We start from the raw sequence: 24,055 nt of genomic DNA, 5'->3' as shown, positions 1-24,055 counted from the left end.
CAGTTATTTACTCTGTTATTTACCATCCCTGCCAGGAGAATGGGCCTCTCCACGTCTTCTGAAGGCACACACCTGGATTTCTAAAGAAAATTTAGAAATTTGTGAGACTTGTTTATTCTGCACAGATGTAATTACCATCTACAGAGTGGATAATGTACCTCACACCTGCCCCTGGTTACTAATCCAGCCAGTCTCTGAAAGCAGAGGTGTGCAAACTGCAGAGCCAGACTCATTTCCTTCCCAGCAAAGACCACCAGTTGATCCCCACCAGGACCTGCCCTTATTAACCTCAGTTTTAAATTACAAAGCCACAGATGTACTCATCAGTTGCTTGATGAAGATTCATTTGCCAACCTCATCTCACAAAAGGAGTAATTAACCTGAAGACACTGCAGGCTGATGGTTGGACTTGCTACAATGCAGAACTGCAGACAAATAGCAAAGCACCTGCAATATCTGTAACAATTAAAAGCCCTCTCAAAAGTTCCCATTTACCAGCACAATTATAATAAATGAAGTAAAAAGCACTGAATTGCATCAGTCATGGGCCTGTTGTGCACACAGAAATACAGTTCTGACAAATTCATGTCTCACTGTTTGTGGTTTGAGGGCAGAATGAAAGAACTCTGGCATTTCTTTGGCCATTTTATTAGGAAGGACTGAACAAGACTTGGGCACAGAATCCCTTCCCCAGATGTGACCAAAGCAGAAGCAAACCCCAGGTTAAATACAGGTTAGACATCAGCACCCTGGAAGATGAAAGACTGGCAGCTGTGCAGAAAGGAGGCAGGACAGAGGAAAAGGGCCCCAGGGAGCAGCTGGGAAATAACAGATCAAAGCACAAAGACACAAAGGCTCAGGCACTGCAGGAGCCAAGGCTCTCTGATCTCCAGGAAAGGGCTGGATGGGATCTCCTCCAGTGCACTTTCTGGAGTGCTGGAGGAGCAGAAACACACAGGTTACACAGGGCAAGAGACCCACTTCCCTTTGAGGGGACCCTGGGAGCAGCAGGGCTGAAAACCTGATGTTCACATGCAGGGGTTTGCTTGGGTAGGAATTCCAAACTGCAGCTCTCTGCTGCAGGCAGAGCAAGGTCCCTGTGTGACTGAGCTGTCCTGGCCCCCCTGGGGTCCCTGCAGTGCCCCCACAGCTCAGCACAGAGCAGGGAGTGCCAGCTCCCCTCCCAAACCAGAGCTGTGTGTCTGAGCTGAGCACAGGCACAGCCCTGAGCTGGCACACACAGCCCCAGGCAGTGGCTGCACAGCTGTGCTGGCCTGGCAGATGTGCCAGCCTGGCCACAGCTGCAGGCACAGCCAGAGCATCCCTGCAGATGCTCCCTGCCCCTTGCTCACAGGTTATTGCAGCAGCCCATGGTCTGGGCAGCTCCTGGACCTTGGCAGCCTTTCCCAGCATGGTCATGCCCCAAAATTCAAATTCAAAGGTGTAAAGCAAGGAAATATTGATTTTTGTAGTCAGAACAAAGTTACTTAGGGAAGGAAAGTGAAAGCTGTGCACCTACAGGGGTTTCCTGGCAGAGACAAGTGTTTACATCTCCACATTCTTACTCTTCTTCAATTCTGTCTCACCACTGTCATTTAAGAACTCCCAGGCATTTGCTGAGGATTAGTTCAGCTCCAGACACTCTCCTCCCCCTCTGCTTTGCTTGCAACCACCTGACAGTCATAAGGACCACAAGCACACAAGAAACATCCCACAGCCAGGTAAATAAATACCCCACAGCCAGGTAAATAAATACCCCACAGCCAGGTCAGTAAATACCCCACAGCCAGGTCAGTAAATACCCCACAGCCAGGTCAGTAAATACCCCACAGCCAGGTCAGTAAATACCCCACAGCCAGGTAAATAAATACCCCACAGCCAGGTAAATAAATACCCCACAGCCAGGTCAGTAAATACCCCACAGCCAGGTCAGTAAATACCCCACAGCCAGGTCAGTAAATACCCCACAGCCAGGTAAATAAATACCCCACAGCCAGGTAAATAAATACCCCACAGCCAGGTCAGTAAATACCCCACAGCCAGGTCAGTAAATACCCCACAGCCAGGTCAGTAAATACCCCACAGCCAGGTAAATAAATACGCCACAGCCAGGTCAGTAAATACCCCACAGCCAGGTCAGTAAGTACCCCACAGCCAGGTCAGTAAGTACCCCACAGCCAGGTCAGTAAATACCCCACAGCCAGGTCAGTAAATACCCCACAGCCAGGTAAATAAATACGCCACAGCCAGGTCAGTAAATACCCCACAGCCAGGTCAGTAAGTACCCCACAGCCAGGTCAGTAAGTACCCCACAGCCAGGTCAGTAAATACCCCACAGCCAGGTCCCCAAACCCCAGCCAGGCATTTCCAGAGCATCACCCCCACAGCACCACTGAGGACTTGGGGCTTTAGCCCAAGCTTATTTACCATGAACAGAAAACCAGAAACTTGGACAAGTAAAATGCAGTAATGACAAATGTACTCTAAGCCTGAGGACAAAACCAGCCCAGAAGCACTGCAGAAACCTCAGAGGGAATGGATTCCCAGGAAAGGGCACCACGGATATGTGAGAGCCCTGGAAAAGCAAATGAGTGCCCTTGCAAGGAACACTGAGCCAACCTCTTCCCCTCAGTGAGAAGCACTGAGATCTCATGTAAGATTCTTCAGCAGCTGAGCTTTTCTAAACATACTCAGGGACACAGAGATGCTATTTTGGAAGATGCCTAGAAGGGTTTTCAGGAGACAAAGACAAAAAAATAAAGTCAGTGCTGAGCAGGAACTGCATAACCCTGAGTCTGTACTGCCCATCTGAATACCAGCTGCTTCATGCACAACCCTCCTCTGACATTTTCCTCCCAAGGCTGCCTGCTCAGGGCTCCAGCCACACTATTTCCAGCTCATCCTGACCTGTGCAGAACTTTTATCAGCAGCTATTTAATAGCAACAGTGCTACTGAAAACACAGCAAGAAATGAACAGCTGGAGTGTTACCTGGACACATTTCCTTGCATAAAGGAATAAAGACAAGAAATAAAGGAATAAAGACAATCTGAGGGTGCACATGGTCACTGAGAAGTTCTTCCACTGAAATGAGAAGAGCCAGGTTGTGCAGACCTTATTATTAATGAGAAGAATTTACTTAGCCAAGCAGCCTGGAAAATCTCATCTTTGGGGATCTGCTGTCAGTGTCAAACTGCAGTGGAGCCTGTACACACAAAGCAAAGAACAGAACCCTGAAATATTAAATATTAACTAGATACTATTCAATGAAGGGAAGCTTTCACACAATCCATGCTTTACACTGAAAAAGGACTTGACCAGTTTGAAGGCAGCTCTCAGCATCCAGTGGCTGCACAAGTGCAGGAGCACAGGAATGCATTGCACCATCCCTTGTGCTCCAAAGCAAAACACAGACTATGTGATCACTGAACAACCTAGAGAATGCCCTGACACTGTGTCCCCAGTTTAAAAAAAAATAAAAATATAATGAAACCACAGAAACCTTCAGAAGTACAGGTATTGCATTTGGGTAGCAATTTAAAAGCTGGGAACTTACAATGTCAGCCAACTACAACAGCCAGCTCCCCACTCTCACAAAGGTCAAAAGCTGAAAGATAAATCCTGCCAGGATGGTTTTCATTACCTGGTTTTCTCAGGCAGGGCACTCAGTGTGCCATCATCCTGGGGCTGTGGATAAGCATGCTCTAAAATTCACCTCTGACAGGTTGTGTACAGTTTATTGGGGGTTATTGCTTCGCAGAGACAGGATCCACAAAGCACCTCTCCATGAGCCTGGGCACTAGTGCCAGCTCCCAGGAGCTGGGGCAGGGCAGAGCAGCTCCCACTGGCCCAGGTGTGGCAGGGGAGCCTCCCCTGTCCCCCACTGCCCTTGCTGGCAGCTCCCAAACCCTCATCAGGAGGGGAACAAAACTCCCCAGCACCCACAGGGCACCCATGGGTCTGTGAGTGCCCTGAGCACCACATCCATCCCCTAATTTCATCCTCACCCCCACCTCCCATAAACACCCAGAACCCCAAAACTGGGTCACTGCTGCCTGGAGGGTGGCAGGGAAAATTCATAAATATTGATGCAGGGAGAAGAAATAAACTTGTCTTGGAGGAGTGGGCTCTGCCTGCCATGCCCCAGGAGCCTCAGTGCCATCAGCACTTTGTGTGCCAAACCATCATTTAAAGGCTGAATTTTCTGCCAGCTCAGGGCCCTGTCAAGGCTTCCATTTTCCACTTCAGCCCTCCAATACCACGAGAATCAAGAGCTGCCTTTGGCCTCAGCAGCCCTTCTGGAAAGGACCTGTACCCCTCCAAAAGCTGCCAGTGCTGAGGCTGGGAGAGGAGATGCTCTGCACACGCCAGGAAAGCACAAACCCCTCCAGAGTCCAGCAGCAGTCAGCAGGATTTGTGTTCATGCATTTTCAAGAGACAAGGTTTTCTGATTCAGAAGAGCCTTCTAATAATGAACTGCATGGCCCATAGCTATTTCAGCTTGATGCTTTTTAAATAGCACAAAACATTTCATGATAAATTATGTTTTTTAAATAACTCAGGGCAGGGAAAAAGTAATCACAAGCAATTCATCCATTTGCAAGGAAAGGCCTTCCAGTAAACACCTCCATCATGAAGGAGAGAACAGACAGGAAAGTTCTCCTCTATCACAAAATTCAGGTTTTGCCAGAGAGGCAAAAGAGCAGACTGAGCTGAGCTCAGTACCTCACCAGCTGATTATCTCCTGAGAGAATAATGCAGCTTTCAGATCAAGAACTCCCAGTTACAGGTCTCTGCAAGAAATTGCTCAGAAATGCAATTAGCAGGTAGTGTAATTGGACAAATACATCTCATGGAAAGGACAAACTCCAAATTAACCCAGGCCTGAATGGACTTTGCTGTTGGTCCCAGCTCATGCAGAGCACTGCACTGGTGCCCAGCCCCAGCACCCAGAGCTGCCAGCTCTGCACAGCCACAGACATCAGTAAAACTGACCAAGGATGAAGGAGGACTGAAATAGCTGCTTGCTTGCTTTCCTTCTGCAGCCACTGGCAAAAATCAAACCAATTGAAATCATGATCTGAGTCAGGTTTAGTGATTGTTGGCCCCAGAGCAGAGCAGAGCAGAGCTGGGGTTGGTTCCCAGTGCAGCTGTCAGTGTGACAGAGATGCAGGAAGCATTAATAATGTTAATAATGACAGAGGCAGAGCCTGGCCACACCACGGAACAGGATCTGCATCAGCTTCCAGCCTGGCCCAGGGCAGGAATTAAACCAGGGAGCAAAGGGGAAAAATTGAAGGGAATTAAAAAAAACCAACAAAAATTGGTGTAAAGACACAGAGTCAATAAAGAACATTTTTACAAAGCAGTTTAAACCAAACATTTTCAATGAGCAGGTGACAAAAGCACCTTGCAGACACTGTGGATGTTGCATGGACAAATTCTGTCACCTGGCCAAGCAGAGAGGGAGGCTGGATCATCCCTGCAGCAGAATAAACACAAGCACAAGCTGCTCTGACAGACCATGACCCCTGCACAGGAGTCCAGATCCAAAAAAACCCCAAATGATGCTACAAGAACAAAACCACCAGAGCACAGAAGCTAAAAATAGGATTGAGCAGTGCTCTTTGATGAGTGCTGAGAGGGGAGAGGCTGCAGTGAGCAACACCTGCCCTCCCTCCGGGGCTGGGGTCACACAGCTCAGCCATCCCCAGCAGCTCCACGCTGCCTGAGCCAAGCACACCTTCCTGGGGAGGAGAGACGGGCAGGGAGCTATCACAGCCTGTAAATCGTACAGAAACCTCTACAAATCCGTAATGTCAGCTCTATAAATCTGTAAACTGCAGGGGAGATGGGCTGGAGGCTGCTCTGGCACAGCTGCTCTGGCACAGGATGGCTCTGGCACAGGATGGCTGCTCTGGCTCTGGCTCTGGCACAGCCTGGCTCTGGCACTGGCACAGCCTGGCTCTGGCTCTGGCACTGCCTTGGCTCTGGCACTGGCACTGGCACAGCCTGGCTCTGGCACTGTCTTGGCTCTGGCACTGGCACTGCCTGGCTCTGGCACTGCCTGGCTCTGGCTCTGGCACAGCCTGGCTCTGGCACAGCCTGGCTCTGGCACTGGCACTGGCACAGCCTGGCTCTGGCACTGTCTTGGCTCTGGCACTGGTACTGCCTGGCTCTGGCACTGCCTGGCTCTGGCTCTGGCACAGCCTGGCTCTGGCACAGCCTGGCTCTGGCACTGGCACTGGCACAGCCTGGCTCTGGCACTGTCTTGGCTCTGGCACTGGCACAGGCTGGTTCTGGCACTGTCTTGGCTCTGGCACTGGCACAGGCTGGCTCTGGCTCTGGCACTGGCACAGGCTGGCTCTGGCTCAGGCTGGCTCTGGCTCTGGCACTGGCTGGCACTGGCTGGCTCTGGCACCCATTTCCAGAGGTGCAGGAAATAACTCATGAATTACTGAAAGAGGTGGACAACAGAGTCTTTGCATTTGGAGGTTCCCATCCTTCACCTCTCCTCCAGATGAAGTGATGACATGTTTCCAAAAGGCCAAAAGATGAACCTGGGTAGGTGCACAGAGCAGTGCTGACACCCAGAGAACAGCCTGCTGCTGCACGGGAGGGGAATTCAGCTGCCACCAACCACACCACATCAAAAAAACTTCATCATGCTCCACTTTTCTCATTTAAAATCTGTCCCACACCTTCCTCTCTGTCTGCAGGTCCTGACCAATTGCCTCAGACAAAGCCCTGCCACACACCCTGCCAGGTGTTAACTGAGTGACTCGGGTCAGTGAGCCAGGAACCACTGACACCTTGGGGAGCAGCTGGCACACAGGGCTGCCTGCTGCCCTGGGGGATCCAGAGCAGGGACAAAGGCACATCTGGGCTGAGACCTGAACCTGCCTGCTGCCCTGGGGGATCCAGAGCAGGGACAAAGGCACATCTGGGCTGCTGGGCTGAGGCCTGAAGCTGCCTGGTGCTCTGGGGCTGTGCTAGCCCAGCTGGCTCCAGCCAGCCAGGGAGGGCTTGTGGCAGTGTGGGCAAAAGCACTTCCAGAAAAGCACTTTAAAAGAAGAGTTTCACTCTGGGCACATGAGCTGGGGATGAATTAACAGCAGGGATGTCCCCAGCTCTATGAAAGAGGAGCAGTCATTCTCCAGTGCCACAGGTACTGACAAACAGCTCACCCACTCTCAGCCACAGCACCAAAGGCTGCCAGGTCTGCTCCCTCTTCACTCATTTGTCACTCACTCACAATGTGAAACACAGTCCAGGTGAATTTGTGACCATGGCAGAACATCCCACGCTGGCTGAGGCCCCAGCAGAGCCCCAGGTTCGGGTCAGAGGAAGGCAGGGCTGTTTGTCACCTGCAGGACAGACTGTCACATCTCTGTGCACATGCCAGGCTGTCAAACCCGGCTGCTCCCACTGCAGCCTGGTGCCACAGCCAGTGACTCCTGCACTATCCCCTCCTCCCCTGCAATCCCTCTGCTCTCCACAGACTCTTCTGAGCTGATTTTCAAAGTCTCACAGAATTTGCTTTCTCCTGCCACTGCACCACACTTGTTCCCCCTCCATGCTCAGCCTGGCACCTTTTATTCACTCCACAGAGCAAATTAAAGTTCATCCTTCCTGATCAAATGTGGAGTGAAATAAGAACCAGACACTTCCAGACTAAAAGGCACAGGCCCTGACTCCAAACTCTGCTTTTTTCAGCGGTTATACAGTTCAAAATCTCTTCCTAACACGGTTCAGAAGAGCCTAACTAATTTTTCTGATCATACTCAAAAGTCTTATGAAAACATCTCAGTTCTGACAGGAGCCTTTGCAGACCAAGGGTGGAACAAGGACAGGGATGGAAAACCTGACAGATCTTTTTCCTTCAAATAACTCCAGTGTGACGATTTTTCCTGAGTAACCTCAAAAAAAAAGTTTTGCTTATGTCCCAGTGGGGGAACAAATTCAAATTTTAACCCCTGAAAGTTGCCATGAAAAAACTGGCAACTTTCACAGCTCTGCATAATCCTTTTCTCCTCTACATTTATTAATTGCTGCCACGTAAATTAAACATCCCTAAACAAGAGCATCTGCTGCTCTTAAATGAACTAAAGTACAAGTTTGTCTTTCTCCTGCCTTCCATGCTGCTCTCTCCTGGTACAGGAGTTGTGGATCACAGCTTCCACTCCTCTCCATCACCTCCTAACAGGACACAAACAGAACTTGAAAATTGGGGTTTGCACTGATCACCTGAAAAAAAAAAAAAAAAAAAAAAAAAAAAAAAAAAAAAAAAAAAAGGCACCACCAAAACCCAAAACAAACAATATGAAACCCAACCCCAAAACAAACTGCCCAGCCCCTCTTCCAGCCAAAGGAACTGAGTATCTGCTCTCCAGGGGTCTGGAACAGGTCACTCCTCACCCCAGAAATCCTTTTGCAGCTGCTGGAGCCTCCCCACGAGGGGACCACGAGCAGCTTTGCCACTGGATCCCCTCTGAGCACTTTTCCTGAGCCAATAAATGTCCGTTCCTCAGCAAGCACACGGGGGCAGAGCTGCAGCAGAGGGAAGTCACGGCAGCTCTGGCTGCCCCAGCCCTGGGGAGCAGCTGCTGTTTGGGCTCTGAGCCTGCAGCTGCTCCGTGCAGGGCAGGAGTGGGGAGCAGAGCCCTGGCTGCTCTGCCCTGCCAGCAGCACACATCCCGCTCCCACCTGCAGCTGGGCTGGCCTCAGAGCACAGCTCCCCTGGGCACAAACCCAGCTCTGCTCCCAAAAACTCCCAGTCCCCCACTGCACTGGGAGGATGCCACAGAGCAGGTTCTTGCACCCCACGGGGAGGGACAGTGGGTCCAGCCTGTTCCTCGCTGTCCTGCACACTCAGAGAACAAAGTGTGGGTGACACAGCTCAGGCACTGTGTGACAATTCAAACACTCCTCGTTCCCAGGCAGAGCTGCAGCACAGCCTGGCAAACCGAGCTGCAGGGGCCACAGCAGGAGTTCATGTGTGCTGAACACGGAGCTGCAGAGCCCCACAGAGCAAACCCAAGGGTCTGTCTGTGCCAGCAGCTCTGACAGTGTGTGCCAGCAAAGCCAGCCTCAGCTGTGGGCAGCACCAACGGGTGCTGAGGAGACAGAGGGAACAGAAAGGAGAGCCACAGAGAACTGCTGGAAGAGCAAAAGGAACCTCTGTGCCCGTCCCTGCTGGGCAGGGTGTGAGCAGAGCTCTGCAGCCACCCTGCACTGCTCCCTCCCTGCCCCTCTCCAGCTCTTCCACACTTCATTTCTATTGTATCTTCCCATTTTATGCAAGGAAAAAAAAATGTCCTGTGCTTTTTCCCTTCATTTAATGAAAACCAGAAATTTGTGAAATTTGAGCAAAAAGCCACCTACAACAGAAGGGGGAAAAACTCTGAAAATTCCTGATTGCCCTTTCCTGGAGGAACTGAAAGCTGTCTGGACACAGTGGTGTGCTCAGAAGATCCTGCTGCAGCAGGCTGGACTGAGGAGCTCCAGGGCTCCCCTCCAGTGAGGACATCCTGGGATTCCATACACAGCATGAACAGGAAAATGAAACAACTAGGAGAAAGCTAATCACACTGGATTTGAATAAACAGGCTACAAACAGGGGGAAGGGGCTCAGGACCCCTGAAGCTCTCTAATCAAACTCACACAGTGACACTTGCTGAGGTGAGGGCTCCACCACGACCTGAGCCCACTGACACAGAACAAATTCACCCTAAACTGGGAGGAAACTACAAGCACATGTATCAAAGATATCAACTGAACAATTTACTCTGGAAGCCACCAGAAGAGCCTTGTGCCAGTTGTGTCAAAGCACCTGGAGAGTGCCTGGGCCCCAGGGCAGGGATCTCCATGAACACATGGTGATCTCCACGAGCACACCCTCCTCCCAGCTGTGGCACAGTGACAGAGCACACCAGCTCACATCCAGCCAGTCTTGACCTGTGGATGTGGGATGCAGCCCAGATCAATGGCAATTCCATTGCTGTTTCAGGAATATCTCTTCTTCCCACTTCAGTTCTGTCCTCTGCTCCCTCCCACCTTCCAGTGATGCTCTAATTATTCCAACAACGTAAGCAGTGTTCAATCCATGCCAGCCCTTTCCTCCTTTAGCTCTGACCTTGCCTTATACATCACTCTCACAAAACTAATTAAGTGCAGAACAGTCTCACTTTACACTCTCTTCATGAAAAGAGCTGAACTGTTACCTGCCCGAGGGTGCAATTCAAATTATTTTTGTCTTCACTTCACTCAGCAACACAACACAAATATTGAGCTCGAAACCAGAGCAGGCAATTCAAGGAAACCCTTCACCCAAGCTACCACACACAAAAATAAAAGGATTATTGTAAATAACATGTATAATGTACTTGTCTCATTTTGGTTTTCAACATGCATTTTCATGTAAGCTTTTCCAAGACATGTTTTGGGGAAAGCAGGGAATTTTTTAGGTCAAGTGACAGAGTTGAGGGAAAAAAAACCAGTCTGGGCTACACAAGCCCTAGAGCCAGGCTCACTAAGAGACCTCCAGTGCCACAGAGGAGATCAGAAAGCACAGAAGCTGTGAGAGCATCCAGCCACCAACAGGGCAGCTCCTCCCAAACCCACAAACACAGAAATCCAGCTGAAAACGCTCAGCTAGAGGCTGTCCAGGAGCGAGCCTGTCCTCCTGGGGTTACAAATGCTCTGTCTGCACACAGGACACCTCCAGATTCACAGAGGATTTTACAAGCAGGGATTCACAGCTCGTCCTCCAGCCTTCCTCTGCTCGGAGTTTTCCCTTTGAAGACGAGATCTGGCACCTGCCAAGAAGCAACTATTGCTAAGTTTTCCTCTAGAAGCAGAAACAAGATGATTTTTACCACCTTCAGTACAGCACGGGCAGCAGCCACCCAGGAACCAGCCCTGTACCAAACCCAGAGCTCGTCCCTGAAATCCCTGAAAGTCTTGCTGTGCATTTCCTCCACGCTGACAATCGTTCCAGAGCATCAGCAGGAATGTACTGGCATTCTTGAGATGATCAAGACTGCTTCCACTTTTTAGTCGCTGACGTTTTATCAACATATGTGAGGGGCCACTGTCTTGGGATTGAGAGGGAAGGATGTTTCCTTTTAAACGAGTTACTGTCGTCTGTGGCAGCAAAGCCAGCCCCAGATAATGAGTCAGAACAGGAGGTAGTTACTGTAAATACTCCAGGCATGGGTACATTAACAACCACCCACGGGTGAGAGGCAATGCCGGGGCAGGCACGGAGCCCCAGCGGGTCGGAACCTGCCCTGGCACCACCGGGACCAGCAGCACGGGTGGGACGGCACAGCCCAGACTGAACCTCCCCGGGCACCACCGGGACCGATACCCGGGTGGGACGGCACAGCCCAGACTGAACCTCTCTGGCACCACCGATACCCGGGTGGGACGGCACAGCCCAGACTGAACCTCCCGGGGCACCACCGATACCCGGGTGGGACGGCACAGCCCAGACTGAACCTCTCTGGCACCACCGATACCCGGGTGGGACGGCACAGCCCAGACTGAACCTCCCGGGGCACCACCGGGACCAGCCGGGCGGGATGGCACAGCCCAAACTGAACCTCTCTGGTACCACCGGGACCAGCAGCACGGGTGGGACGGCACAGCCCAGACTGAACCTCCCGGGGCACCACCGGGACCGGCAGCACGGGTGGGACGGCACAGCCCAGACTGAACCTCCCGGGGCACCACCGGGACCAGCCGGGTGGGACGGCACAGCCCAGACTGAACCTCTCTGGCACCACCGGGACCTGCAGCACGGGTGGGATGTCACAGCCCAAATTTTGGCTGCCGCTCTGCAGCGGGCGAGGCAGGCGTCCCTTCAAAGCCAAACCCGGAGCCTCGGGGGTTGCCGTGAACAGAACAGGAGCCTTGTGCTCAGTGCTCTGCTCGGGCGCCGCTCAGCATTCAGAACACAAGCACAAGTCCTGATGTGTCAGCCAACAGCACCAACTGACCACAAAAACACCCAAATCAGGCAAAGACCTGCCCGAACACATCCCCAGCTCATACCCTAAACCACAGCTGCTGCTGGAGCTCGGTGGGGATCTGGGCTGAAATGCAGGAGATCTGGCACCCGAATTTCTGACAGAAAGACAAAGAAGCGCCAGCCTGTGCCCTGGAGGCAGCTCCCTTCCCCCTCCCCACCCGCTGCTAATTTTGATTCCGTGGCCTCGGACCAAGACGTGGTCAGCTTACACTCTGCTCCTCCTCAGCCCCTCAAGTAAGTTGCTTTCTCATGATTCAGTACTATGGAAATATAACTGGTGAGATCAGCTGCTTTATTTTTGTCGGCTTTTCTCCAGACCTTTCAATCACAAGCTGTATTATACTATATTCCTATAAAGCCAGGAAAAATCAGTAATAGATACCTCAAAATTCTGACTTCTGTTTTTCCTGCCAAGTGATTTCTCTAAGTGCTTTGTTTTCTGCTGTCACTGAATTAGAATAGCACCTGTACTTCCAAAGTCTTCACTGTTACTGTCACTATTTCAATTCACTCTTCTCAGATTAGAGCTTCAAAAATGCCCCAATTTTGCTTTCTGCAGAAGAAAATACACTCTGCACTTTCTCACTGCTTATGGCTGAGGTGATCAGGCTTTTGGACAAAAGCTATCCAAGTTCCTTGTGGTGACAGGATAAGATGCACCTGCTTTGATGGGGAAGCCAATAGTAAATAATCCCCCCAGAAAAAAGCAAAACAAATGCAGATGAATCCATTCCTCAGATGTGGTTTGAGACTGTCTGCTCCAGCTCTTGCCTTTTCTCAGAGGAGCCACACAGATTGCAGAGCTCTGGAAAGAGCCTGGCTGCACCTCCAGCCAGCACGAGCTCTCCAAGGCCCAGCTCCAAAGCACAGGGCTTGCAGCACGGCTCAGCTCCCCTTCCAGAGCCCAACACTCTCCTACTGCCCCTCACTCTCCCCAGACAGAAGATAAAGAACATTTAATTCAGAACAAGCTATGTTGGTACAGCCCCAAGGATCAATGGGACACTCGTGTCCTGTGTCCTCGTGTGCTGTGCCCCAAGTGCAAGGCAAAACTTTTGGGGGAAGTGCCCTGCCCTGGCACACCTGAGGCTCTGGGCACAGCAGCTCCTGGCAGAACAAGGACCTGCCTGGTGGAACTGCTGTGCTGGGCTGGGAATGCACCTGGGGCAGGTCCTGAGCACAGGGCTGCTCTAACCCAACCCAACCCAACCCAACCCAACCCAACCATCAGTGACAGTGCTGGGAATGCACCCAGAGCATCTCCTGAGCACAGGGCTGCTCTAACCCAACCCAACCCAACCCAACCCAACCATCAGTGACCAGTGCTGGGCTGGGAATGCACCCAGAGCATCTCCTGAGCACAGGGCTGCTCTAACCCAACCCAACCCAACCCAACCCAACCCAACCATCAGTGACAGTGCTGGGAATGCACCCAGAGCATCTCCTGAGCACAGGGCTGCTCTAACCCAACCCAACCCAACCCAATCATCAGTGACAGTGCTGGGAATGCACCCAGAGCATCTCCTGAGCACAGAGCTGCTCTAACCCAACCCAACCCAACCCAACCCAACCCAACCCAACCATCAGTGACAGTGCTGGGAATGCACCCAGAGCATCTCCTGAGCACAGGGCTGCTCTAACCCAACCCAACCCAATCATCAGTGACAGTGCTGGGAATGCACCCAGAGCATCTCCTGAGCACAGAGCTGCTCTAACCCAACCCAACCCAACCCAACCCAACCCAACCCAACCATCAGTGACAGTGCTGGGAATGCACCCAGAGCATCTCCTGAGCACAGGGCTGCTCTAACCCAACCCAACGCAACCCAATCATCAGTGACAGTGCTGGGAATGCACCCAGAGCATCTCCTGAGCACAGGGCTGCTCTAACCCAACCCAACCCAACCATCAGTGACAGTGCTGGGAATGCACCCAGAGCATCTCCTGAGCACAGGGCTGCTCTAACCCAACCCAACCAACCATCAGTGACAGTGCTGGGAATGCACCCAGAGCATCTCCTGAGCACAGCGCTGCTCTAACCCAACCCAACCATCAGTGACCAGTGCTGGGCTGGGAATGCACCTGGGGCAGCTCCTGAGCACAGGGCTGCTCTAACCCAGCCATCAGTGAGCCCTGTGGGATGCTGAGCTGTTCTTCTCCAGATCCTCACATCCCTGCTGCCCCAGGGAACAGGGCACAGTGAGGAGAGCTACAGCAGATCTCTCCTTAGGGGTAGAAATGAGCCAAGACACAGACTGCCATTTACCATATTAATTCCCATTACAGACTGTCCATCCTGACTCCAGCTCATCACAGACTCCCATTCACCAACACAGAAAGGGTCCTGGTCTATTCCCATTACAGACTGTCCATCCTGACTCCAGCTCATCACAGACTGACTGCAGCAAGCTCCCACAGCAGGTTCCCTCAGCAGACTCAGGTTATTTCTTGCTGGAATGTGACTGCAAGCATCAGTTTGCAGACTGACCACAAACTTTCACCTTGCCCAGCTCTGACTGGAAGCACCCACCAGCACCCACCACAGGGTGTAACTGCAGACCCAGGCTGACCTCACTGTGCTCCTCAGGGCACATCCTCTCCCTCCCCCGAGCAGCCAGTCCACCCCTCTTATCACACTTACCTTTATTAGGCACAGCTCACACCCACTTAGGGCAGGACTGTTCTCTGGTAATTAATTGTGACTATCAGGGGCAAGGTCACCTGTCATCTCTTCTCTGCACCTCCCAGAGAGACAGGACACCTGTGCCAGGTGAGCCAAGGCAGAGGGGACAGGCTGCTCCTGGAACCAGCCCGAGCAGCACTGCCCGCCTGCCTTTGGGAGGGTACCAGGCTCACAGCACCCCAAAAAGATCAGCAGGGAGGGGAAATCATCATCTGCCATCATCTTACAGGTGCACACTCCCAGTTAATGCACTTGCAAAAAGTAAAGGTGAACATCCCTGACTTCATTCTGTTAATCCATGAGCTTTACTCAATATTAGGGTAGATAATTCTCAGATGTCCACAGTCGCTTCTAAAAGCAGCCAGATATGGAGCAGAACACAAACACGGTCACCACTGGGTTCTCTGGGCAGGACTTACAGGGGGGACCAACAGCAAGCAGGATTTTCCTCTTTGGCTTCAGAAAAGGAGTGAAAAAACCCCAACAACTTTAATTAGATTTTGATACTTCTGTAACACCTCTAGAACTCCACTGACACCAGCCATGACTTTACAAAAGTGTAATTTAACTGCAAACAACACTGCAAGGCAGGTAAGTGTTTGCTCTGGATTGTGCTTTTTCCCACCTAAATCCAAGGCCCTTCCACGTTCCATATAAATCAGGTTTTTTCTAAAAACACCTGCCCCAAAAGCTGACTGAAGAAAGTGCCTTTCAACACCGTGCACAGCACAGCTCCTACGTTTGGGCTGAACTCGGCTCTCCCCAAATTCTGCGAGAACTACACGAGGTCTCACCCCAGGCACGGCCCTGCCGTGCCCGAGGAAGCTTCAGCAGGAAGGAAAGCTGAACTGCTCTCACTGAGAAGCATTCCACGTTTATTAGGCAAACATCACCCTGGGACCCCTGAATTTACAGCAGGTGCTCAAACCACACCCTGTTACCCTGCTGCAGGAACCAGCAGCACAACAAGCTACTCCTAAATAAAATACGATTATTTTGTTCTTTGAAAGAGAGGTTAACAACTCAAAAACACAGAGCTTTCTCCAGTGCCACAGCACAGCTGCAGAAAGATGCAGGATCCCATCCTTTCCAGGCAGATTTCTGCTTTACTGTATAAAAAACCCCAATCTAACCAAAAACCCACCATCACTGCCTGGATTTGCTACGGCTGGAGCCAAATTCAACATTCCCACTCAAGAGTATTAACGCTTGAAATCACCAACAGAGAATTCAGGTGGTTCAGAGGAAAAATCATTTCCTATTTTCGTCTACAACTGAAGAGGCTGGAGACGACCACGCAGCCCATGCGAGTAAACATGAACTGCTTCTCCACATCCCCAGCCCTTCTCCAAGCGCTTTCTCAGGTGCTAACGGGACTCACAAAGCACCTCACACACGCACCGGCTCCTCCTGCCGTACCCGAACCTCCTCCTCGCTGGGAGGAACGCAGAAAGTTTTCTGTGAGCTCCGGGAGCGAGCAGCGTCTCCTGGGAGCGGAGTAGCACCAGCTGCTTTTCCTGGGAGCCGGGGAATATTCTCAAATTCACCTTCTGCTACCCTGGCAGCCCTGACATCACAGCCTCGCACGTCCCAGGCATCCCTGACTCACCACAGACACACAAACGCCTTTGTCCCACTGGGCTGGAGCTGCCTGCACGCTGCAATTGCAGACACGAGGTGTGTCACCAACACTTGTCACTGGAGCACAAAATGGAAAATGCACGCTTGGTTTATAAAAAACAAGCTTTCAGGCAGGCAGAGCCTGAGTACGGCAATTTCTTTTTGTTTACGGTTATAACACGGTTCTAACTAATTCCTCAAAGGCGGGAATCTTTTGTTCTGCACTGCTTAATAAATTATTTAAAGCACAATATAGTGAATAAAGCCACCATGGAAGAAAATCAAAACCAACTCAACTTCAATGAATATAAATATAATGTAAAGGCAAGCCATATTTATCCAGAAAATTGTAAGGTTTAGCTATGCATCTAAGCAGTGAAGTTGGTTGTGTTGCTGAGAAAAAAAAAAAAATGTCATGCAAACGCAAAGGATTTGGACATGAGACAGAACATAGTAACAAGGGGAAAGACAGAGTCGGGTGAAAAACTCACAGAAAAAAAAACGAAAAGAAAAAAAAGCTTTGCAAAGTATTAAACATAAATTTTCAGAATCATGAAAACAAAATGCTTTTTATCAAGAATATACAGGCTGTATTGTTTTTACTCGGCCTCTCAGGCTGCTACAAAAGTGGACGACAGGGAAGTGTCCCACTGGGTTTTACAGAACCAGCGGATATTGAGGAGTTTTTGGTCCTTTGGGGAGGCCCGGCCCGGTCAGAGACCACACAGGGGAGTGCGGGGAGCCGGGGGACAGCGAGGGACAGCGGGTGACAGCGGGGGACAGCGAGGGACAGCGAGAACCGGGGACAGCGGGGGACAGCGAGCCCCGCACTGAGCCCCGCACTGAGCCCCGCAGCCCGGCCGGGATGGGCACGGCGGGACGGACACTGACACTGCCCCTGCCACCTGTGCGACCTCGGCACGGACCCGGGCACGGACCCGGGCAAAGAACCCCCTGTACCCCGGCAGGACCCCCCGAAGCCCGGCACGGACACGGGCAGGGACCCGGGGAGGGACCCCCGCACCCCGGCCATGCCCCGGCTCGGTCAGCCCGGCCCCGCACGCCCCCCGGGCCCGGGGCGAACCGGGCCGGGGAAACCCCCCCGTTCCAGCCCCGTTCGCAGCCCCGGCTGGGTACCCCCGTTCCAGCCCCATTCCAGCCCCGTTCCAGCCCCGTGCCCGCCCCGTGCCCGCCCCGTGCCCGCCCGGCCGGAGCCCACCGTGCCCGGTGCAGCCCCGCTCCGTGTCTCCATGGCGATGTGTCTCTCTCTGTCTCTCCCCCCGCAGCCCCAGCACCCCCGGCCCGGCCCGAGCCGCCCCCTCCTCTCTCCCTCCGGCGGGGCCCGGGGGGCTCCGATCCCCCGGTGCCGCATTGAGCGGCCCCGCAGCCGTGCCGGGATGCCCGGGGTGCCGTGGGGTTCCCTGGGGTGCCGTGGGGTGCCCGGGGTGCGGGGGAGCCGCTCCCTCCCGAGCCGGGTTTGCTGCCCGGGCCGGAGCCGAGCCCCCTCCCGGCCCGGTAAGGTCGGGCTGCCCGCGGGTGTCGGGGCGCTGCGGCTGCCTTACCCTTGGAAGCATCTTTCTCTTCTTTGGGCTTGATCACCTTCCCGCTCATAGACCCCAGCTTGGGTGGGAAAATCCCCGCGAGCGTGGCGAATTCCGTCAGGAGGCAGAGGAAGCTCGGGCAGGGGGCAGCGTGCGAGCGGGCGGGGGATCCCGCAGCCCGAGAAGGGGCCGGGGGGGCGGCGGGGGCGCGGCCGGCTGCCCGCTCCCCGGGGCGCGGAGCCTGAGCGCAGCGGGGAGCGCGGGGCTCCGGCAGCCGCAGCACCGAGCCCCTGCGCCGCTCGCCGAGCCGGAGACAAAAGCGATCCTCCTTCCCCGAGCGTGCCCGGCCCCGGCCCCCTCCTTCCCCCGCCTCCCCCGCGCTGCCTCCCCTCCCCGGGGCCAGGGAAGCGCAGCTGCTCCGGCAGGTCCCAGCGACCGGGGGAGGGGGGTGCCGTCACTCGGGGGGGGCTGTCTGCTCGGCTGCGCTGGCTTCGGGTTTTTCTCTTTTCGCATCCTCCCCTAATAATAATGGGATGGAGCAGCAGAGCTGCAGCCGCGGATAGGAGGAGGAGGAGGAGGAGGAGGAGGACGCGGGTCCCCGTCACTGCAGAAGAGGCGGCAGGTTTACGCTGGCGGCAGCGAGCGGGGCTGGGGGCGCAGCTCCAGCGGACCCCTCCCCATCGCCCGACCGGGGCTCCCCCAAACAGCCTGGGGGCAACACGGGGGCAGCTGGCACCCCGCTGCCCTCCGGGGACACCCACGGCCACGGGCGGAGCGGGGCTGGCCCCAGTGCCACCCCCGTGCCCAGGGCGCTCCAGAGCGGGGCACAGCCTGTTGCTGCCTTCGGGGGAGCGCAGGGCGCCGGCCGGGACCGGGGGAACGGGGGCAGAGAGGGTTCACAGGGCACGGGGGAACGGGGGCAGAGAGGGTTCACAGGGCACGGGGGATCGGGGGCAGAGAGGGTTCACAGGGCACAGGATGATGGGGCTCCCATTCACAGGGCACGGGGGAACGGGGGGTAAAGAGGGTTCACAGGGCACGGGGGAACGGGGGGCAGAGAGGGTTCACAGGGCACGGGGGAACGGGGGGTAAAGAGGGTTCACAGGGCACAGGATGATGGGGTTCCCGTTCACAGGGCACGGGGGGCACAGGGTGATGGGGCTTCCGTTCACAGGGGCACAGGATGGTGGGGCTCCCATTCACAGGGCATGGGGCACAGGGTGACCGGGTTCCCGAAGCATCCAGCCCCCAGAGCTGCCGCCCAGCCCCGCTGCCCTGCCCGGCGCTCGCCCCCTCCCTCCCGCCGCTCCATCCATCCCCTCGGGGAGCAGGATGAGCCCCCCCGAGCAGCCAGAGCCCCTCACTGTCCCAGAGCGCCGTGTCCCCCCTCCTCCCCCTGGCCCCGTTCTCTCGGCGGGCAGAGTTTCCTCAGCCGGGGCCGCCGTGAGAGAAACCCGAGGCACCCTTGGAGCCGGCCCCGCTCGCAGCGCCCAAAATAAATCCGAGAAGGGCGAGAGGTGCAGTGCTGGGAGCCTCGGGCTCCTCCTGCCCCTGTGCCGCGGCCGGAGGGGCTCTGGGGCCGGGGGACACGAGGGATCGAGCAGGGCAGGGCTGGCACCCGGGCAGGGCACCGTGCCCCGCTGCCCAGCGGGGCTGCCCGGCACAGCAGCACCCCTGCTTTTAGTGGGGCCGAATTGCCGCCCGGTGCCATCCCCTGCTGCAGCCCGGGACGGCTGGGGACAGCTGGGGACAGCTGGGGACAGCTCGGCTTTCCAGCCCCTCGTGCTCTGCCCGGCCCGGCCAGGGCACCGCGCCTGGCTCGGAGCAGCTCCGAGTGAGGAGACACGGCTGGGATGGACCCTCAGTGCCCCTGCACACGGGTGGCTGCAGGGCAGGAGCGGCTCGGGATGTTCGGGACGTTCGGGACGCTCAAGCATCAGTCAGGAGCGGGGGTGGCCGCTGGTCCTGGCTCGATGGACTCGGGGGTTCGGGGCTGCTTTGCACAGCACTGCCGGGGAAATGGTGAAGCAATCGCTGGGGACATTTAAAACCACAGAGATGTGGCACTCGGGGACATGGGCTGGGGTGCTGGCTGGCAGACCTGATGATCTCAGAGGCCTTTCCCAAGCAGATGACTCCGGGATTCAGTCAGCACTCCCATGACAGTTGCGGTGCCCTCCGTGTAAGTCTGTTTCACACAAACCTCTTCAGTTGTTTGTTTGTAACACACCAGAGGCTGTCCGGGGGTTAAGAACCTGGTCTTTTTCTCGTCTTTTTCTGCAAACAGGGACCGCTGAATCCAGAGAGCTGGAAGTGGAATGGGGAAGGAGATTCTCTGGTTCAGCTGAGCCAGCCCTGTGGGACACAGCTGCTGAACCCCAGCAAGGAGATTTCAGCTGTCCAAAACAACTTGGAGCTGATTTTCAGAGGCACTTGCAGTGTCTTTGCTGAGAGTCAGTGACAATTCACACTTCTGCTCTGAGGTCCTTCCGACCCCAAATGTCACTGATAAATGTCAGTGCTGACAGTGAACCTGCCTTACCTGAGCCGTTCTCCTCTATGCCAGACCTGTTCAATTCTGGAATAGTTATTACACTGTAAAATGAGGCCCACACACTCAAACTCACTGCACTGGAAGGGGGCAGCAGCCCAGCAGGTTGTGGAAGATTTGTACCAACTGGTGGGCAGAGGGAGCTTCCCCTGCTGTTTTAAAATGAGTTAGTTTTCCCCTCACTAGTTTTCAGTGCTTAGAAGTGTCAGTTAAAACAGCAATAAAATATCGTGTTGTGCATGCAAAATTCAAGGGGATTTGCATGAAGGCTTATTGCAATCCAGGTGCAGTTTGCACAGGCTTTAATTTGAGCTGCCTTGATGGCTGGAGTATCCTCCTGGAGATCATGTCTGTGGTCAGGATGTGACTTCTGTCTTCAGATTCCCCCATCAGCTCCTCGCTGTCGAGTGAGCATCCCTGGATTTTGGGGGAATCACTTCAGGTCTGGCTTGGCAACAGAATTTCTTTAACTCACAAATATTTAAACATGAATTTGAGCCTCAGTGTCTTGGTACAACTATAGCAGGGAAAGTTGTCACCTCCTTGCTCTCCAGCTGCAGCCCTGGGAGCTGAGAAGGGCTGGGAGGCTGCGGTGGCAGGAGGGATGGACACACAGCCACTGCTCAGCACACGGGGCTCGGGCAGAACCTCCTGCACACTGACCCGGGTCCTGCCCCTCTCACTGACAGCATTCTCCGAGGTTCTGAGTTTACAGCAATCCCTGCACCTGCAGATAAATCGGGCAGCCGGGGGAAGGAGCTTTAGCGATGTTTAGCACAGAAATCTGACGTGTCCGTGTGAATTCTGCCTGGGTGCTCCTGGGAGGGCTCAGATCCAGGACAGCCTTTGTTGTGGGGAGAACAAAGTCAAGTATCAGTAAATTGCCCAGTGCCGCCCGTTTAGCGTCACCCGAGCCTGGACGGTTCGGGCTGAGCGGCAGCGAGGAGGAGCAGAGCGGGCTGGAGCATCCCCTGCCCTGCTCGGTGCCCGCGCTCCCCGCGGCACAAACAGCGCCGGGCACACGGGCTGGGCAGCGGGGGAGACACGCGGGGAGACCGGCTCGCACAGGTCCTGGCAGGGCTCGCACAGGTCCTGGCAGGGCTGGGCAGCGGGGGAGACACGCGGCGTGACCGGCTCGCACAGGTCCTGGCAGGGTCACACAGGTCCTGGCAGGGCTGGGGGGCGGGTGAGACACGCGGGGTGACCGGCTCACACAGGTCCTGGCAGGGCTGGGCAGCGGGGGAGACACGCGGGGAGACCGGCTCGCACAGGTCCTGGCAGGGCTGGGGTGAAACACGCGGGGTGACCGGCTCGCACAGGTCCTGGCAGGGCTCGGGTGAGACACGCGGCGTGACCGGCTCGCACAGGTCCTGGCAGGGCTCGCACAGGTCCTGGCAGGGTTGGGGGGCGGGTGAGACACGCGGGGAGACCGGCTCGCACAGGTCCTGGCAGGGCTCGCACAGGTCCTGGCAGGGCTCGGGTGAAACACGCGGCGTTCGGGGCTCGCACAGGTCCTGGCAGGGCTCGCACAGGTCCTGGCAGGGCTCGGGTGAAACACGCGGCGTTCGGGGCTCGCACAGGTCCTGGCAGGGCTCGGGTGAGACACGCGGCGTTCGGGGCTCGCACAGGTCCTGGCAGGGCTCGGGGAGCGGACAGAGCAGAGCTGGGCCCTGCTTCATCCCCAGAAACTTCCCCCACACGGCTCTGCCTTGCTCAGGCTCGGCCAAGCCAAGTATCGCTTAACAAGCTGAAACTGTAAACTCCAAGTGCTTTTATACAGCGAAACTCTGGCTGCTTAATGTGCAGCAGCTGTGTGCTCTGTCCATGAAACACACACTGGAGCCATGAACACACTTTTCCTGCCCTTGTCATATCTAGAGAGACATTTATCCCCTGAGGAGTTTTGGATCTCACACAGATACAGCAGTGACATTGCTCCTCAGTGTACTTTTTCCTTGGTTCTTTGGCTGATTCTCAAGTTGAAATTTTCTTTTTTTCTGTAAGCAGGGGTTTGTAAAAGGTCCAGATTCTGCTCTGTTATATGGCAGGAATCTCACATTGTGCCTTTAAAGCTTTGTCCTGATGGTCCTGGTATGTTCCCAGTTAAATCTGAAGTAAAACTCTCTCTACATTCTGGCAGAGCAGGATTAGGCCTTACATCCTTAAATTTAAGATTCCAGACATGACAAAGTCTCACTAATGCAAGTACTTAATCCTCACTTCAATTTATATTTCAATATTCATCCTGGCATCTCGAGGTATCTATTCAAAGTTGATAAAATAAGTGAGGCATTTGTCTGGCTTAGTAGCCAGTGTTTTGCAGTGGTGCCTGTAAAATCAGCCCAAAGAAATCCATTGCACATCTCCTTATTTCCTGGCCTGCCACAGCCTCAGTTGGAATGGCAGATTTCTGTGCCAGCAGCTGTGTGTTCCCACAGCAGCCACGAGGATTTACAGGTGAGATGAGCACTAAACCCAGGGCCAGAGCACAGCCTGTGCTCCAGCAGGCACAGCCCCGTCCCAGTGCATGTTTCATTTGGCCCCCAAATCATTTCTACCATTCCTGTTCCTATGCAGTCTCAAGCACTACACAGAAGATCTTTTTTGGGCAGATTTCCTCCTTGTGATTGCCAAACCCAGCTGCTGCACACAAACAGAGTTCCAGCTAATGGAGATTGCACTTTAATTTCTCGGAGTGATTCAGTCTGATCCACAGAGATCCAGGGGGAAGGGACAGTGATCACACATCCCAGGAGTGCCAGGTCCCACTGCTCCACCCCTGCCCTCCTCAGCAGGACAGGACAGAAAACAGAACAAGAGTTTCATGGGTTTGGATAAGGACAGGGAGAGATCCTCACCAATCACTGCCACAGGCAAAAGAATTAATTCAATGTCTTACAAACCAGATGAGAAGTAAAAACCAAATCTTGCATACCTGCAAAAGAAACTTCCTGTCTTAAAATCCTACCCAGACTACCTCTAACAGACACCTGCCTGCCAGCCCTGCCCTGGGGTTGCCCTCTCCTCAAGTCTGATGAATTGCAGCTGTTTAAGAATTCTCCTTGGCACCAGGAGCATCACCCTGACTCCAGAACCTCCAGATGAGCAAGAACCATTTATCAGCACTGATGAATGGCACTGAGGAGCCCTTTCCCTTTCCCTTTCCCTTTCCCTTTCCCTTTCCCTTTCCCTTTCCCTTTCCCTTTCCCTTTCCCTTTCCCTTTCCCTTTCCCTTTCCCTTTCCCCAGCCCTGCCCACATTTGCACACACACACAAGGTGGCTCCTGGCAGAACTGAGTACTTAAAGGAAAAACTGAAAGAAACCAGTTTAGTTCAAGAAACTCACTTAAAAGAAAGTTCTGAGGCTTGCAAGGAGCCTGCAGTGTGTAAGACGATCTGTTCTGCTGATTTGAACGTGCTCTCTCACACCAGGCAGCACTAGAATTGTGCAGCCACAAAATAATTTGCTTTTTCTGACGTGAGCCTATTACCTCTGCTACTTTTGTTCTTTTCCTGCCTGGAACTGCCTTCTCCTGCAGCTCTGTGCAGTTCACCCCATTGCCTTGGTTCTTTTTAACTTGCAGCAATTTTAAGCAGCATCTGATGGAATTTTTTCCTGTCCTTTTC

At 54.1% G+C, this 24,055-nt stretch overlaps 1 protein-coding gene across 2 annotated transcripts in view; it reads right to left on the bottom strand.

Annotated features, from left to right (window-relative positions):
• Nucleotides 1–18,075, bottom strand: part of FGF13 (fibroblast growth factor 13) — a 152,439-nt gene extending 134,364 nt beyond the window's left edge. For both annotated transcript variants that reach the window (XM_056491096.1, XM_056491099.1), the window contains exon 1: nucleotides 17,899–18,075. In XM_056491096.1, coding sequence (XP_056347071.1) covers nucleotides 17,899–17,947 — 49 coding nt within the window. In that variant the 5' untranslated portion in view covers nucleotides 17,948–18,075. The remainder of the gene's footprint in view (nucleotides 1–17,898) is intronic.
• Between the last annotated feature and the right edge of the window lie 5,980 nt (nucleotides 18,076–24,055).

This window comes from Oenanthe melanoleuca, chromosome 4A, assembly GCF_029582105.1.
Source record: "Oenanthe melanoleuca isolate GR-GAL-2019-014 chromosome 4A, OMel1.0, whole genome shotgun sequence".
Classification (NCBI taxonomy): Eukaryota; Metazoa; Chordata; class Aves; order Passeriformes; family Muscicapidae; genus Oenanthe; species Oenanthe melanoleuca.
The sequence above is the reverse complement of the archived record's forward strand: the minus strand, read 5'-3'. Positions and strand labels throughout refer to the sequence as shown.